This window comes from Lepisosteus platostomus, chromosome 14, assembly GCF_059453375.1.
Source record: "Lepisosteus platostomus isolate fLepPlt1 chromosome 14, fLepPlt1.hap1, whole genome shotgun sequence".
NCBI lineage: Eukaryota > Metazoa > Chordata > Actinopteri > Semionotiformes > Lepisosteidae > Lepisosteus > Lepisosteus platostomus.
Window position 1 is genome coordinate 6000458 of NC_142624.1, and position 19294 is coordinate 6019751.

The 19294-nt window shown below is 41.7% G+C and overlaps 1 protein-coding gene across 2 annotated transcripts in view; it reads right to left on the reverse strand.

The window, feature by feature from the left end:
- bmpr2b (bone morphogenetic protein receptor type 2b) overlaps window positions 1-19294 on the reverse strand; it is a 166320-nt gene that overhangs the window by 76953 nt on the left and 70073 nt on the right. For both annotated transcript variants that reach the window (XM_088606701.1, XM_088606700.1), the window contains exons 2-3: window positions 9561-9731; window positions 7963-8142 (exon numbers count right to left, since the gene is read on the reverse strand). In XM_088606701.1, coding sequence (XP_088462827.1) covers window positions 7963-8142; window positions 9561-9731 — 351 coding nt within the window. The remainder of the gene's footprint in view (window positions 1-7962; window positions 8143-9560; window positions 9732-19294) is intronic.

A 19294-nucleotide genomic window follows, 5' to 3' on the forward strand; every position in this document is an offset into this window, starting at 1 on the left:
TTTATTCGACCATTCTACAGATCTAGGCTAAAGGAAAGCATTGCACACAGGATCTGACGTCTCTGTGTGACTTTTTCCATTTAATTTTGGAAACAACATTCTTCTGATTGGATGCATTTCTTACATGCTATACAGAAAAAAGGTTTCTCCCAGTGCAAGCATGCTAATTTAAAAAGAAGTACACTTCACTAAGAACATCTGAGAGTCTCCAGGGACAACAAAAAAAACATGCTTCCCTTAAAAACCCGAGGCCCCATTCCACATGCCTGTAGAAATAAGATGCTGGTATCTTGCCTGGCTGGTCTTTTTCTGAGAAATAGAAGGATTTTAGTTTCCTAGCATGTCATTTCAAATTATTTCACATTTTCTCCTCCGCTATAAATCACAGATTCAACAGTTACCGTCCTATTTTAAGAGACCTGCCTGAATAATGAGCAATCCTTGCAACATTTCCTGAATGTTAAGCGATACACATAAATGTTATTTACGGTCTACAAAAAAAAAAAGACATTTATGGCTTTCGGTCTGTGGGGTGTTGCTCACAACCAAGTGCAGATTCAAATATAGTTGTGATGTAAGCTTACTTTTAATACTTATAAGACTGCTTCACAAGCAGTTTTTGACCCACCCATTCCAATTCCAAAATCTATCATCATCAACCTATTGGAACTGGACTGCTCTGTTTGTGAGCATTCGAATGTCAAGTACATAATTGCATTTGTCATTTATTTCTTTCCTTTATATTTCTTTTGAAATAAAAAAAGGTCAATAGCCATGTGCTTTTCTTTACTGTTTCATCTTCAAAGCCAGATACACCAGCACGTAGATGGCATAGCAATTTGATTTGAGCAGGGTGTGCAGTGGTGGAGGGAGTAAAGTAAACTTTGAGTAAAGTAAACAGTAAACAAGTAGAGACTTAAACCTGTAAAACCAATGACAGTGCAGACTGTACAGGCAGTTTCTAGCTTGGTCAGCCGAAAAGAAAGAATCGCTTCTTTTTCGGGGGCTATTTATGCACCTTTAGCACTATACAGACAGCAATTTACTGTATATTGATTTAGTAGACTAACATTCATTCATCACAGCCTGTGTATAGGTCAGAATGATTTTTTTTTGTCAATGTCTGGCAAATTAATGCTTATTCAAAATCAATTTTCCCTGTTGGATTGGACCCCCCCCCCCCCACACATGAGCACGGATGACCATCAGTAGGGCTGCCAGTGGTAGTGGAGGCCCTGTAACCAGCAATGACAAATCCCATTGGTTTGCATGACACCTCGACGCCATAGCAACCCCAGGGTCCCTCCCCCTTGCCTTGCCTGCCTCCAGGAGCACAGCCCCTGTGACCTTGCTCCTGCCAGCCAAGACACACCCCTCCGAGCACACGCTGTGCAGGCCCCGGAAACTGATTTTATCTGGAGCGCACATCCCTGGCTGACATCCAGACTGCGAAACGCCCACCGGGGGCTGGCAGGTTGAGCATTAACCCCGGCACACGTCTGGACGGTCACCGCACCTGGCAAACCAGACCTGCAGCCGCGTATCCAAAGGGTTGATCAAGAGAGAAAGGCTTCAAAATGAAACAACGGTCATCCTGCTTAGCCACCATGATTGACGCAAACGCCCGCAGGCTTAAAAAGCTAAAAGATTTTTCCAAAACGACATTTCGAGGTATTTCTCCAAATATTCATTCAGGTAGGGTGAGAAATAAAGAAATAAAGACAAGATGCTTGTCTTCAGGTTAAAGAAAGCACTAAGTAAAAGTTTTAGAAAAGTTTGCTTTTTGAATGCAATTGGCATTTGCATTGAGGTCCCAGTTTTCTTGAATCTAAGACAGAGGATAAGGGATTCGTCTTCTAAAAACACAATCCTTCCACAGGCTCTCGAAAAAGCTAACTCATCTAAAAGTTTCGGGTTTTGACAGGGCTTTGGAAAAGTATTTTAAGGACAGACCAAAAAATAGCAACTGAAATGTCCAATGAATAATTCTTTCTAATAAATACACCTCAGTTATCATGAAAACCGCCCCCTGTAGACATCAAGGATACTGTGAACAGAACACAGGCACTAAAAAACTGGTGTCACATTTTGTTTCCTTTGCATAAATTCTCAAGCACATTCATTTTATTAGCCAAAAAACTCAGCTTATAAGCAATGTTGAAGGAAAAATTAACAAACACTACATGACCCAGAACCCATTCCATCTAGAGGATTAGTCATCTTCAGTTAAATAACTCCATTGCTCCCTCTGAAGTTATCACAAACACTTTAAAAATCCCAGTTGAATAGTTTTTGTGTGCGTTCGTGATTGCGTCATCGAACGCACAAGAATAAATGCATTCGATTGTGCATGATTATAGACCCTTATTTAAAATAAAAATGTTCAAATCATCATCAACAAAATACACTTTGCAATCTCCATCTTGTTCAAGCTCAACTCAATACATATCAGCAAATATCTTTACGTTTTATGGGGAAATCCAGGTCCACTGTCTTTCTGTTTGTACTTTTCCTTGCTCTCAGAGAACTGCAGGAAGTTTCTACAATGGCCCCACCTCCCCCTGTTAAACACCCAGACAGACAGCTGGCGTGCCCCTGCTTCACAGTCTGGCCCATTAAACACTACCGGGGGACTGAACCCAGCCACCCTGCAATCGAAGGCCGATGGAGGCGAATTACTGCATTATAACATGTGGTTTTGTATACAGTGCACCAGAATGTTTAAGTTACACTTAGCACATAGTTCTGCTGCATGGGGTCACAGACAAGCCACTTTCTCTTGGGCTGAGTGCGAAGTTTTGTTTTTTATTGTGTCTCCTTTCTGCGAGACTGAGTTTCCTTGGTCTGTAAACCATAGGGAAGTAGGAGACTGGCCCCACCAACCCTGACTGCCCAGCACAAGGCAGGATCTCTAGCCTTTGAAGCGGAACTGGACAAAACGATTTGCTCCTTCCATCTGGGACTGCTGGAATGAGGGAGAAACAATTCACTGGGGAAGTGAGGCGCATTTCGCTCCAGAAACAATCGATTTTGGTTAATTTCCACTTTACCAAAAAGGGAAAGCTGCTAACTTAATTGGATTTCTGGTTCATTACGAGCTCCTTATTACTCTGCCCCCTCCTATCTTCATACATCATGTCTTTCCTTCCACTGTCATTCCTGCTCACAGCTTAGTCACTCCTCCTCGGCAAACCTGTGGTGGACCCAGATACCCACACACATCAGGTCTGTATCGTCTTCCACTTTCCCAAACCTCCTGAAGATCCAGCTGTACAGATTCTGCCTTCGGCTTGTATGATTTATACTTGCAAAGGAACAAGTAAAGGTTTATTCCCTGCTGAAAAGAAGAAAAAAAAGGAGATGCACTGTTTCGGCAGTGGAGCCTTCTTCAGGTGTGAGGGAAACTCACAGATACAGACAAAATTTCCTTTGGCTTTCGGATAAAGTCAAATTAAACTTGGCTTTATTTCTCTGCCGGTTTCCCTCTCTCCCTCACACCTGAAAAAGGCTCCACAGCTGAAATGTTGTCTCTGTTTTCTTCTCCTTTCGGCATGGAATTAACCATTACTTGTTCTTATGCAGTCTATGCATGCTGGCACAGCTACCCACTCAAACCTTTTTCAAATATTTTATACTTGTCTGTTTATCATTTTATTTCAGCTTCTTCCTTGTTTCGGTTCTTGTATTACGGGAACTTTTGTAGATTAACCAAATTGTTTTATCCCACTCAACATCTCCCCATGTACTTTGCATTTGTCAGTTCACTGATTTTAAGTCATCATAGACAGCCGTATCATCTGAATATCAAGTATCAAGTTTCAGTCGAATGTTGCTGCTCAAAACCCACCTCTGAGAAAACACTTAAAGAACAGAAAAATGTTTTGTTCTGTTACCCAGAAGCGCCTAGAGGTTACTTCTACCTTCATACCAGAGAACTGGTTATTACTCAAGGAAAACCTTCCCTGCACGTCTTCATCTCTCTTCTGATACCGTTTTAATTTAATTGCCTTTGTGTCTCTATTTTTCTCAGACAGAAGCCGTACACCCTCAGGCTTCTGTAACGTTTCTGCACTGTTACAATCCCCAAACAGCTGAAGATCACAAACACCTCCTGCGGTCACTACCGACAGATTTAGTACAGAACCGTCTGACTGGCTCACCAACGCCACAACCATTTCTCCCTGTGGGGAAAGACACAGGGAGAACAAATGTATTAAAAATAAATGTATTCATACTCGTTCCAGAGTCTGTAATTGGTGCTTTACATCATTGTTGTCTGCAGCAAAAACTACTTTACTCCATTTAATTTTAATCCTTTCAATAAAACCAAAATCTTGTATAATCAAAGGAGCGGTTTCCTAACTGTGAAATAACCAGAAAGAGGAGATAACACAGCAGACTATGACAGGCAGCTTTTCTAGACCAATCTCTCCGTTTCTGACGGATGGAAATGATTGTTCTTTTTATTAAGAACAGCTGTTAAAATCAAGAAGTCTTCCACAAGAAAACTGGGAGAAAGATTAAAAGAACAATAATTGCCTTTATACACCACTCTCATCCCAGAGGAGCAGAAGGCCCTTCACATATACTGTATATATTTTCCTCTATCACAGAAGTGCAATATCTATATAGGTGAAGCGTGACAGTCAGTTTACACCAACAATCCCACAATACAGAAGATCAGACTTTAGGTAGGCCAGATTGTTCAAGACAAGAGTGGCATTCAGCCACTAGGGGTTACTCTTTCAAATCCCACAGAGTCTTTAGTGACCATGCAGTCAGAAACCTGGTTTAACATCTCATCCTTCTGCAGCAGGGCGCAACTTCTCACGATACTGGTCACTCTTGTCCAGAGGGAATAGCTGCACCTACTGTTTCTCCAACATCTCTTAAAGCAGCAGCCTGGGTTTCCCTGGAGATCTGCCATTGGGCAGTGTGATGGCTCTGTGGCTAAGGATCTGTGCCTGTGGCTGGAAGGTTGCCGGTTCATATCCCGTGGCCAGCAGAGGAATCCTACTCCATTGGGCCCCTGAGCAAGACCCCTAACACCAACTGCTCCAGGGGCGCCGTATAAATGGCAGACCCTGTGCTCTGACCCCAAGTTTCTCTCCCCGTCTGTGTGTCTCACGGAGAGAAAGTCGGAGCATGCGAAAAGACAAATTCCTGATACAAGAAATTGTATATGGCTAATGAAGTGGTCTTCTCTTATCTCACTGCTGACCAGCCCCCAGCCTTGCTTAGATTTCGAGATCTGACAAGATCAGGATACCACACAACTAAATTGTATTTTTAAGTCAGTTACAGTGAGAGACAGTATTTCAACGGAGAATGAGATGTCATGTTTAAACGCAGCCAGTGAAATCGGCGTAATTACCATCACAAATACATGTCTTACTGAGCATACTTAGCCACTATCTAAGCAATCTAACAAGCTCATAATTTATACTCCATCAGTTATATGAATTGCCCTACCATTACCACAATTTTATTGCAGTCAAGTTTCAACTCATCCACTCACGGTGTCCAAATTAGGTGCTCTTCATTGATGCTATGATTAAAGGACTTAACAGTAAAACTTATCCAAGCCAGGAGGTTCCTAAAGCATTTCTGAGCAGAACTCTGTAGCTGCAGTGCCAAAAATCAGAAATATTTCATGCCTGCATACCGGACACTCATGATAATAAGTACATGATAATTCACACTCTGTGAACTGCTATCTCGCCTAAGCTGTTCCGGAGATATTTGAAGAAACTTCAAAAGCAAACACAGGCGAATTAGTCCAAGCTTCCCATCAATCCCCGGTACAAGCAGCATATGAGGATCGGCATACTGAATAAGGACCAACCCTACAATCACTGCTTCTGTCTGCTCCATGCTGTTCCTTTTGTGACAGCCCTATCAGTTAATTCATGGCTGCTCGGTTTAACAGTCATGCACTCTTTACCAGCGCTGGCAGGCTGAGATACAAAAAACTTAAAGAAAATAAATACAAATAAGTAAAAACTTAAAAGAAATGATGAAAGAAAGACTTCACCTGTGGGCATCACAGTTTCCATCAGTCTCTCTTGGTATAATGGCTAGGTATGGCTCCTGGCCTGACCGGGAGAGGAGGAGAAGACACCAGCCAAGCTATGTCTATTCCAGACTGCTGCGGGCCTGACTTCTGGACTGCGGGATTTCAGGAAGTGAGCCAAGTGAATTATAAGGTGATGACTCCAATAAAAGAAAAAATCAAGTTGATTTCAATTGAAGACAAAAGACCAAAGACCCCCAGGCAAACGCTGGGAATGTGATCTGGGTGTAGATGCTGCCTTGGAGAACGTGTGAAATCCCTGCAATGCTTGCATTTCTTTTGATCATTACTGGATTTGTAGACTGTAGCTGCTGCACACCTCCGCTTTCTGTCAGATTTATTTCACCACAAGACCACTACAATTTCCTGAGAGGGCTGGAAGCCCTTTTCTGCTTTTAGCTAGCTTCTCTTCCTCAGCTTACATGAAGACTTATAGACCACTGCAGCATGAGTACTATTTGCATTATGCAGAGACTGCATGGTGCATTTCAGTACCAAACCTTTAGGTAAAATGCATTCAAATAATGTTATTAAGCAGACTGGGTAGGGTAGGGGGGTTTTAATCTCGTTTGGGGGGCACAGCTGCATTGTAGTAAGCAGTACTGCATCACAACTCTTGAGTCTTGGTTAGATCCTTCTGTGTGGAGTTTGCATGTTCGTGTAGGATTTCTCTAGATGTCTGCCCACTTTCCAAAGATAGCAGAGTAGGTTTGCCCCAGTCTTAGACTCGAACCCTGGACCTCATTAGCTGCATAGTCTGGACTTCTTGCTCACTTCAACCTCAGACTTATTTCTAAATGTTTAATGGGACAGACTGGGCATTCACTGCACCAGGATACTTGACCTCCTCGCTTGAGTGATAATTTCAGCAATACTAGTTCTGTTATAATGAAACAATAAGATTTTAAACGGTGCAATGAAAAAGAGAAGATCACCACATTGAAGCACAGGACAGAGAAAAAGATTTCTACAACCTGATCAGTGAAAAACTCCACATTAACTGCATTTCAAACCCTATATAACTACACTAGCATTACAGTACATGCAGAACACATGCAGTGGAAGCAGAGTTCAAAATAACTGGACAATATCTTTAAAAAAAAGCAAAGAGTAGTTAAAGAGATGGGCTAATCTGTAATAATAATAATAATAATAATAATAATTGCTTACACTTATATAGCGCTTTTCTGGACACTCCACTCAAAGCGCTTTACAGGTAATGGGGACTCCCCTCCACCACCACCAATGTGCAGCCCCACCTGGATGATGCGATGGCAGCCATAGTGCGCCAGAACGCTCACCACACATCAGCTCTCAGTGGGGAGGAGAGCATAGTGATGAAGCCAACTGATAGATGGGGATTATTAGGATGCCATGATTGGTAAGGGCCAATGGGAAATTTGGCCAGGACGCCGGGGTTACACCCCTACTCTTCTCGAGAAACGCCCTGGGATTTTTAATGATCAAAGAGAGTCAGGACCTCGGTTTTATGTCTCATCCAAAGGACGACGCCTGTTTGTGGGCAACTAGAAATGTGGGCATTAGGACCCACGTAGACCACAGGGTGAGCGCCCCCTGCTGGCCTCAATAACACCTCTTCCAGCAGCAACCTTAGTTTTTCCCATCCAGGTACTGACAAGGCTCACACCTGCTGAGCTTCAGTGGGTTGTCAGTTGTGAGCTGCAGGGTGATATGGCTGCTGACAGTGGTAATAAACCACTGTTTACAACCTACAGATCTTGCTTTGACCCAAGACTAACAGCCAGCCCCAGATAAGAACACTGCCACCAGAGGAGGTCTGGAAACGAAAGAAACACCAGGACCTCTGGAGGCTGACGGTCTGGTCTGCCCCCCCCTGCCCGTCTCGCACGACCGACGCGGTCACTTACTGATGGGCTGTGCGCTGGTGGGGCTCGGGGGCGGGAAGTCCTCGGTGAAGTTCACGTTGCACATGTTGGTGCTGCAGCAGCAGAAGCGGTAGGTGCCGTTCTGGATCTGCGACGGGGTGGTGGTCACCACGCAGCGGTCGTCGTGGCACTCCTGCTGGTCCCCCAGGTGAGCCCAGCACCCTGCGGGACAGACACGCTAATGAGGGGGGGCAGGAGACCCACACACTCGCCTCAGGACCCTCCTCTCCCTGGGCTCCGTCTTCCCTATTTTCTGGCTGGGCAAGGGAGTGCTGGAACTATTTGATTAAGGGTGAGGCTCCTGCAAAACTTGCCAGTTGGTAGAGCTTAAGGAAATTAAGGAGCTGCTGAAGATGTTTTGTCTTATTGGTGATTAGGGCCTTGACTTCTGAGGGCCTACCAGACCTTCAGCACGGGTAGAGGGAGGTAAGGAGGCAAATCAGCCTTCAAGCTGTCGACTCTAGCACTTGACCTTGTAACAGTGCACCAAAAATCAGTACATCTAGCTGTAGGAAAACGTGATCAAAACTACAAGCCCGAGATATCCACCACCTGCTCTTCGTCGACCCTGAAACAGAACCATCAGCAAAGGCTTATTTGCTCCCTAGTGAAAGAAGAACTTGTTCTTTTTAAAAAATGCATGGAGTTCCGCAGTTGGTCGTGGAACAGAGTGCAGGGTTACTTCTACATGCACGCACATTCAAGCTAAAACACTTGGATTTCTACATTAAAATCACAATACGGCTTCTACAACTACTCAGGGTGGGCAATCAGATGATGGCAGGTTTGGTAACTAAAATCCAAATGTAGCGCTCAAATTAATTTTGTGTATTAATTGGTTCTACACACAATGAGTTACTAATTATTAATTAGTGTCCTGTTGCCCATAATAATAATACACATCCACTGTAAGTGATCCCTGTTTAAATGTGCAGTTTAACCTTGTTTTAAAATGTCACCAGCCGCACAGTCAGCTGAACCCAGGGAAGGCAGGTATTTCTCAGCAGTGGTGCAGAGGCTGCAAAAAGCAGGAATGCAATGCAGCCCTGGCCCATAGGCTGAGGCATCACATTTTCACTCTGGCTGAAAACCAATGACGCAGCTCTTCAGAGATCGCATTTGTGATCAATTCTGCAGCGGAATACAGCAATTCCTTACTGTTCAAAAACAACAGCAGCTTACACAGCACAAACTCGAACGAGTCGAAGGACTGTTGCCACTTGAGATTATTTTTCACAAGTTTAACTACACCACCCTACAACACCCTTCAGGTTTTGTATACAAAAATATCATTTAAAAACCTGTGCGCTGTGTAAATCTGTGAGTGTGTGTGCGTTATTTTACAAAGTTCACAAAAATGGGAGACCACAGGATGGGTTTGAATATTTTTTCAAGTCGCCCCACGTTAATTCCCCTCCGAAGATAATGCTGCCGCTGATGGTTCTATTATTATATCTTCATCGTCACTCAAAAGAAAGATTTTTTGGCGACAGCTGCTCTCAGAGGGCTGGAAACCGTCACTCCTGGCCAGGCTGAACCGCCCGCGCTCGGTGTGGTCGTGCGGTCGGTCGCGGCATCACCTTGCTTCACCAGGCGAATGTCGCCGTCGTGCGCCTTCTCCCACAGGCCGTAGCAGCGGCTCCCCTTGGCGCAGCGGATGGTGCCGTTCTCCCGCGTGTCCCCGGACACCTGCTCCTCGAACTGGGGCTGCTGGTCGTTGAACGCGCACACCCTCTCCTCGCTCTGCGCGGCTGCGGGGAGACAGAGGAGCGGGAGAGCAGGATCGTCAGCGGTCACAAACATGGCTGATGCCGTGTGTAAGAAGAGCCTTAGCGATTGTTCTTCCTAAGAAAACTCTTTTGATGTGTGTGTCACAACCCTGATTTTATTCCACAGAACCTGTCCGAACATTCACTGAGGTATCCTGGTTTGGGAACCTTAATAAGCGCGATAAAAACCTCTCAGGATCCCTGTTTAATATCAACAATTTCTTTGGGATCTTTCGTTTAATTCTGATCTGGATGGAAGGATCTACATAATTCCCCACCAAACTCACTCCCAGCTTTGCTTTCCTAAGATAGCTCTGCTCTTTTAATGCCTGCACTGTAACGCCTTGATTCCATGGGATTTTCTTTGAATCTGTCCTAAAATTCACTGCAGGAGCCTGGTTTCTTCATCTTAATAACCGCAATAAAATGATCTCAGGATCTCTGTTTAATTTCAACACTTAATTTCTTCTGCATCTTTCATTTAATTCTGATTTGGGGGGAAGAGTCCACCTACTTTCCCACCAAACTCACTTGTAGCAGTTAGCTGATTTGCCTTGGAGGTCTCTCATCCCAGTACTGACCAGTCCCAGCCTTGCTTTCCTAAGAAAGCTCTACTCTTCTAATGTCTGCACTACAACAATGACTTGATTCCATGGAATATTCTTTCAATCTGTCCTAACATTCCCTGCAGGAGCCTGGTTTGGTAAACTTCAATAACCGCAATAAAAACAGACTTAGCAGGATTGTGGAGATAGCCAGCAAAAGTATTGGTACACAAAGGTAAGACTTCTACATCAAACAAATAGTGCAGAAGGCAAATACAATCATGGACTGTCATGACCACCTCTTGCACAGTGAATATGAGATCCTTCCACCTGAGTGTTGATTTAGACTGGGAATAAAGAAGTCACCTTTTACTCCCACAGCTATTAACTGCTCAGTCTGGACAACTGACTGTATATTTTGCACTATTACATATATTATTTTCTTTCTCATCATACATGCATGTCTTTTATCTGTAAATGGGTTCACGTTGTGTTAAATGCACTGTGCTCTGTCGTGTCTTTTACCTGCCTGTAAAGCTAATTTCCCACCTGGGACAATAAAGTAAGGAAGAGTTTGTGGGATAAGGCAGAATCAATTATCTAGGGAGGCTGGCACATGTTTATTTAGGCATTTTGTGGTCAAAAGATGGAAAAAAATCATTAAAATGGGCATGCTTCTCAAAAAGCGAAAACATATTTTGCCGTCAAAATGTCAAACGTTCAGCTTGCCTCGTGTTTTTTTTTGCTATTTATTATTTTTTGGAGCAGCTGAAGTTGATTAAAATGGACATTTTTGGTAAAAAGAGACAAAGGTCACAAATCTATCATTAAATTCATGGCAACCTGCCTATCTGCCCACTATTTTCTATTTTTAATGTTGGCAACAAAAAAAAAAAACTTGCTAAGAAGAGGAAACAGCAATGATTAAATTCAACGAGAACCACAAAAAAGAGCCTCATCCAGTATGGGCAGCAAGTACTTTAATAAACTATGGGTTTCAGTATTGTGTGTTGCTGAAGATGTTAAAAAAGCTCAGCCTGATGGAAACTGCATGTCATCAGTGCTGCAGAAAGGGCTTGTGGGAAAATGCAGAGGCAGTGTTACTGAGACCCAGAAGGCCAAGTGCTCTGTTTGCTTTCTGAAGACATTTGTTGGTTATATTTTTCCTTTACTACATATATAGAAGTATATCAAAGTACTTGGCATAAAAATTGGACAAAAAAGAGAAATGTACACCTTCAAACAATATCAAGAAAAGGTTTGAAGAGAGTGGCAGAACCAATTTCTATATTTAGGGAAAAAAAATAACATCTACAAATACATGGGTCATTTTTTCCATTTTCAAGTGCCACTTCAAAAGCAAAATAAAAAGGCAAGCATTTCAGCTAAAACTCCTGGTCTTAAATTACCTGTTTGTGTACTCCATACCTATCTGACCCAGCACTCAGAAAGGATAACTCCTTTTTTTAGCACACCGGCGTCATGGTAACTACTGAGAACCGGGTGTAAAAAGCTCTTCCTGGAGAAAATGACTCCATATAGCACTTTTTTTTGTTGTTCAAAGACTAAAGCAGGACACAAACTTCTGGACAACAGCAGAAACAGATAACTTTTTTTTATCCTTTGTCACCTTTATAAATCGCAGACAAGATGCACAGAAATGGAAAAATCAATATGTTAATCAAGTTACTTCATTGAAAATCCAATACGAAGAAAAGTGAAGCAAATTAAATACTAAATTTCTTACTGGTGACCTTAACTGAGTTTATAAAACAGTTTTGTACAATACATAGTACTCATATAGAAAACAGAACGTACTACATTCAAATAGCAGTCTAAGTAAGTATTGCAAAATCCTGGCCACCCTGCTTCTCGATGTGTTAACAATGCCAATATCATAATGCCATATACTGTAAATATTCAAGATGAAATGCACACCAGTTTATGTAATTTTGGTTAAACGGTTAGTGAAACTATGAACCCTTATTATTTAAAAATAAAAAAAATTTTTTTTTTGCTTTCTACAAGGGTTTTCATTTTACTATTGTTAGATTCTTTGATGGTAAAATAAGGCCAACATTTTAGTAAATGTTAAAAGGTACTCTCAGAGATCTCGGATTAACCTGGAAGGACTAGTTAACACTGGGCCCTGGGAGAATCAGAATGGAGCTCTTCATTTTATCATGCAGCAGACTACAGTACCAGTCAAATGTATGAGTACACCTTCTTGAAACCAGGTTTTACATGATTATCTCTGCTTTAAACTTGTCAATAAACACTTAATATTTAACTACATGATATGTATACCCTCACCTGTTTACCAATAATTGGTGACAAAAGGTAAATGAGGTAAAATGCTAGATAATGCTGTGAGAACATCTAACAAAGAAAATTTCTACACTTCTTTTAGTGTTCTAACACCATGTTATACACATTTCTGACTTTAAATTAACCTGGGCTTCAGACTGAAATCTGCTTGCTTTGGGTGTTCATTTTACGTTGTTTATTTTCAATGCAGTTCACTTAAGATTATAAGTATACATATCACGTAACTAAATATTAAGTGTTTATAAACAAGTTGATACAGTTTAGAGGAGAGAGAGCCTGCTGGTTCCACAGCAGAATGCCCTTTCCTCAAGATGAACTGATCTAAGGCAGCACAATTTTCCCTTCCTTCAGTTTTCCCAGCTTTGCGCACAGAACCAAGACTTTTTTCAATCATCTTGAAAATGCCACAGACTGATATGACCCCAAATGTAATAATAAATTGTTAGTCAACTCATTTCACCTCTCATCACCTATACCAGCACAAGAGGAGACCTCATCTGCGCGGACACTAGTGCTGCAAGTATCTCTCTCTGCTCCACACTGCAAACCTGCTGAGCAAACAGCTCAGGTCAGCACAGATGGAACACTGTTGCGGTTTTCTGAAAACTCTGCCAGATCACAGCCATCTAGTCAAAAGACAGGGGGGGGTTCTGTGCAGCAAGACAAGGAATACTCTTGCCAGCCATGAACTCGCTCATCCTCTGCTCAGAAATCTCAACGAAAAAAAGAGAAACCAAGATCTGTACCAGGGTACTACATAGCCCAACCCTCCACTGCAAGCACAGGCCCCCTACAAACTCACACAAATTCTACAATATCTATCCATCCAACCGCTTCATCCAATTCATGGTCGCAGGGGGAGCCGGCGCCTATCTTGGCAAGCAATGAGCGCAAGGCAGGATACACCCTGGGTGGGATGCCAGTCCATCACAGGGCAGACAGACACAAGCACACACACTCACACCAGGGCCAATTCTTCCAGAAGCCCATTAACCTACCAGTATGTCTTTGGACTGTGGGAGGAACACGGGAAGAACATACAAACTACAAGCAGATAGCACCCCAGGCCGGACCTGAACCCAGCGCCCCTGCGCTGCAAGGAAGTGATGCGAACCGCTGCACCACAGTGCTGCCCTCTAGAGCGAATCATTCTTAATTCAGTATAAAGTACAGAAACAAGTGACTTATTTTCATGCTAATCAATGGTGTCTATCCTAATACTAACAAACACTCAAAACATCAAATTAGACTGATTAGTCGTGCACAAAGACCCATCAGTTTTGAGTAATGTTATCTTCCGCTGAGCACAGGAAATAAAGCTTAGGACACAGGCATTCAGCCATGATGCTAGGATCATGGCAGGGATCAGGGGAAGATTCACCTGGAAAGAGGTGCCCTTGAGAGAGTCTGGCATGATGCTGTAGCAGCCAGCTGTCCCCAACCCTGACATTTGGCAGGATGGCACAAAGGGTGCCACCCTCCATGGGCTTTGCAGGTCCGTTAACAAGTTGATTAATGTGGGCCTAGTCCGGCCTCCCCCCGTTCAAATAGTTAAGGGCAGTAACCATTGTTAATCTCCCAACTCCCCACCTTGGAACCCTCATTCTTCAGACTCCACTCTCCTCTTTGTCCCCCCAAGCACGTCTAGATACTATATAAGAAGGACCTTCTCTTGCTATGACCCCAAGGATATCAGAGAGTCACCTACCATGAGCACTTTCAAATCCAGACTCAAAACCTTCTTTATCAAAAGGGCTTTTAGTTACAGGTTGTTTGTTTCCCTTATTTGCATCTTCTACTGCACTTAAAACCCTTTTTATTGTACTACCTTTACCTCCTCATCATTGTTTGTTCTTACTGTAAGCACTCTGAGAAGCTACTTTTAAAAGGTGCTATATATAAAAAAGTTTATTATTATATTATTAAAGTTCAATTCTCCATACACCGGCATCTTTTAAGCATCCTCATGCTACAGGGCTAATTGCCATTAAAGAACGGAACAGTCTGTTTGTTCCCTTGGTAAGTGCTTTAAGTGCTTGTTTCTACCAAATCCGAGCCATGAGTGCAGTACATTATCAATTAAAGCAGCACATTTCATCCCACATTGGGGAAACTAAATGAGAGGACAAGACAAACAGGAAGTGTTGTTCCACAATCTGTGTTCACGTGTACAATTCTTTTTTATTTCGCTTTTCAAAATAAACATTTAAGCACAGCCCTAAGGTTTCATTAAAACACATCCTGTTTATTACTTATACTTTTATTTTAGCTTCCTCTTTTACAGACGCAAAAAATGCTAGCGCAGGAAATTCACATGATATTTGTAGCTGTTTTTTTTTATTCTAATGCGTGTGTACTGATCAATAAGGTCTACTAAGAAAAAGACTACAAGCCTGTTTGAATGTTAAGAGACAGCCTACACAGTGGGTTCTTAAAGTTCTCCAATTCTTCTGCGTTTTGAAGCTCTTCCAGAGAATAAACACAAGTCCAAGTACTTCAAGTGCATTAGTTTGGTTTATCTTCATCTAGATTATGTACTCTATTTATAAACATGATCCAGTGCTTTCTTGTGCTGTACCTTTCAGTTGCTTCCTGTCAATTTGTTGAAAAACAAGCTGGTCTAGATCCCTATCCCCAGCTTTGGCTAATAACACAGTTGGAAAATATCAGGATAGAAACATTGTGTAACAGACATAGTAATTCAGGCCCTGAATTCCCCACAAGGGATTTACTGAAAAATAAACTATCATAACAATATGTCTCGCCCAACTGTGATGGAAGTGCATCATATTCCTTAAAGCCTTACGTTTGAAGGCTGTTGATCATTATTCCATAAAGGCTGTGTAAATAAATGATATGGCTCTCATAGTGAAATGTAAAATAATAAACTGTTGATCTTAACAAGGACCTAAGACGACCGAAAAAGCTTGGATCTTTAGGGGAAATTACCAGAGACCCACGTCAGCAAGGCTGATAAATATGAAGTGATTGTGTTACCTGTTAAAAAATCATTTCACAGTTTTACGCAAACAGATGAATTCTGAGTTTGCTCTACCCATAACTGAGCAATTAACAATTTATAATGCAATCATGAGATTTTGTCTTATTCCTTAGGCAAAGCCTAAATTATATTGAGAAGGGTTTCCCAAGTTCCTGTTTTTATCTTCCTCTTTATCCTAAAACAGTAGCAGCACTCTTTCGAGTTTGCAATGCGCAGACACTACAGCTTTTGTGACAACAGCAGACGGGTGCAAAACATATCAACAGAGCTTATAACCTGCTTGCAAGGAGAACTAATTTAAAATTAAATAGAAGTGTCTATCACTGTGTTTAATAAATTGCATTGCTTACCAAAATAGTGGAGTTTTTATACAATGAATACCCTTACATGGACAGTGCATTTTGAAATATCTCCCAGTTAAAATTGACAACATACCTTACAACATATGAGTGTAGTACTGAAAGGAGAAGGAAGAGGCAGACATATTCCAATGAGAGCAAGGATAAGAGCAAATCTTTTCATTTGTCAAGCCCCTCTTTTTTTATATTTTAAAACAGCTCCATTGGGGTAACATTTATCTAATGTTATATAACATTTAGATAAAAGATTTAGATAAAACCAATGAGGACACAAAGAAAGCACTATAAAGGAGTGACAAGACACTCACAATGAAGACAACATTTTTTAATACGGATTTATTCACACCCCTGACGAAATAAGAATAAAAATGACATATTCAATAATCCATGGTGCTTTAAAGAATCTCAATGTTACACTGTAATCTTAAAAGTGCAGCTCACAACAAAGCCGTATGTGTTAATTATTTCAGGACTTAAAAACATATTCACATTTATTCACAGTTCTGTAGTTTATGTTTGCTATGCTTGCTTTGTAGCTATGACTGTATGCTTTGCTCCCAAATCACCTGTCTCTTTCATAGGCATCCCATAACTTGTGGGAGTCGATGACCTTAATCATGATGATGATGTGCTGTTAATGAATGTATTTTGTTTGTGTTTTCTCCTTTAATACCAATAGGAAACAAGAAACCATCAGAAGCCTCTACACAGTTCCAGACGTTTCCATTGTTCTTCCAAAAAACAATGTTATAATATATGTAATTTGCTTATTTGTATTAAATGAATAACTCAAAATGTGAATAAATGTAACCCTTGTGTCTTCTGGGACTCAATTAATTATTTATGACAACTGTGTGGAATGGGATTGCAGTTACAGTGCACCATTTTTAGAAACATTAGGAAAATCTGTAACTCCCAATTTTACCAAGGATATGAAAAAATCTGAAGGCCACATGTGAGCACCTCATACTCTATTTTGTGGTACACTAAAGGAAGTCAGTTACACGATGAATTTAACCTTCGTGGAAGAGATGCAAGATACCAGTTCACCAAGACTGCTCAGGACTCCTCTCCCAGAGAAAGGCCAGTGATTTCTATATTTAGAAACCCAAAGGAACATAAGATTTAGGATTAAAATGAGATCAGTCCACTGGGCCCTTTTGTTTGCCTGTAGCCTGCTGTTATAAGGATCCCATTTACCTATTTCTTGAAAGTAGTAAAGGTATCTGCTTCAGTAACATGTCTGGAAGCTTCATCTAGACTCCCACAACCATTCCAGTAAAGAAGGTTCAACTCCCTCACCAGTATTCAGCAGTCAGCTGGGACAGGAATATGACAATGTCATGTGCTCATCCTCATTGTTTTCCACCACCGCCATCATGCCAGCAAAAAGCAGGAAGTGATCCCAAGACTAGATTTCTGCTTTACAAAAAATTGTAAGTGTTGCTATCGAGAAGAAATGGTTTTAGATAAAACTAGAGATAAGAGAGAGAGATCACTTCATTGGCCATATACAATTTCTCGTATTTTCGCAGACCCCAACTTGCTCTCCATGAGACACACAGAAAGGAAGAGAAGCTTGGGGTCAGAGCACACGGGTCAGCCATTAATACGGCGCCCCTGGAGCAGTAGGGGTTCAGGGCCTTGCTCAGGGGCCCAACAGAGTAGGATTCCTCTGCCAGCCGCGGGATACGAACCGGCAACCTTCCAGCCACAGGCGCAGATCCTTAGCCACAGAGCCATCACACTGCCCAATGAATTCAAACATAACTAAATGATAGAGGCAATGTTTTATTATTATAATAAGAAATATTTCAAAAGGGACAATCTTTCAGACATAGATTTACATCATAGTAACCACCAGTCACTCAACCTTCAGAATTATAATGCTTCAATTAATTTGCTATTTGCTTACTCTGTTAAGTAAATGACTGTGATCTAGTGCGATGACTGAATGCTTTTTGCTGTCAATTTCCGTGAATCTCAGAAGCTGCCGCATTTTCAAATCTCATTTCATGTGTAATTAAATTCAGACATAAAAGATAAGACCAGACAAAAAGGGTTAAAGACGTGATATTGTATTGCAGGCTAATGTAATTCATCCTTAAAGGGCACTCGTCTTTTATCAAGCTTGTGCCCAATGTAGCATACTACGTACTACAGCTGTAAAGTACTGTAATTATGCAAGTCAGACTAAAACCTTGAAGGCACTTCTCCTAAACCTTAAAGCAGTATGGCCTTCAATGTATTAGGTATATCCTAACTTTGAAAAGTGTAATGCTTTATAATACTGATTTTCAAAAACTCTCATAAACCTGCATTGTTTTATTTACCAAACCCCAGAAGATCATCGGCTGTGGTCTCACAGAGATTAAACAGCTCTATGAGGGTCGCCGCTGTGGTAGAATTCTGGCCATCGCAGGGTACAGACACCACCCCAGGCATGAGCTCTTTGCCCCCAGGCAGGAGATACAGTACAAGAGCCACCAGATTCTTCAATAGCTTCTATCCACAAGCAGTGCGATGGGCGAACACATTTGGCCATGCCCCTCGGACCACACCTACACCATCTACCTCATTGTAATTCTATTTATTGCACACCTGCAGTCATTGTTTACATGTCTGCAATGTTTGCATTCAAACTGTTTACTTGTACATTGTCTACTGTTTGTTTGTGTATGGTCTTCATGCACTGTCTGCACTTTGTGTTTTACACTTGTTTTAACAATCGAGAGACTTTCTGTATGTAAGAATTCCATTGTAACAGTACATGTACCAGTTACATATGGCATGCCATGCTTTTCATGCTTGTATCACAAGGGCAGATTGAGAAAAATTAATCATATTAATATTACTAATTTATGTGGTTGATTCTTTCATAAAAAAAACTAACGTACATTAGCACCAATTTATACAGTTAGGTATTAGACTAGAAATTCCCACGTGAAGTAAGTTTCGCAAGTGTACAACAGCAGTGTTACACCTTGGACTCGAACCTACAACCATCCAGTTGTAACTCTAGATTCCTGCCCTAGACCACAAGACTAGACCACAGGATCAAGAAACAACCCAACAGTTAGAGGATGAGGATAACTGCGGATTTGATGGTCAGATACCTAATAATATATGCTGTTGACGACTCAGTTCAGCTGAGTTCAGCTCAGTGGATTTTGGGATTTATTACTTAACCAACTGAGCAAAGTTGTCCAAACAGTCTCTCCTACGGAACCATTCTCACGTTCTTAATGATCTTATGGCTTGAGCTCGACCTAAATGGGACTTTTTCCATCTGATGTTAGACTTATCAAAGGT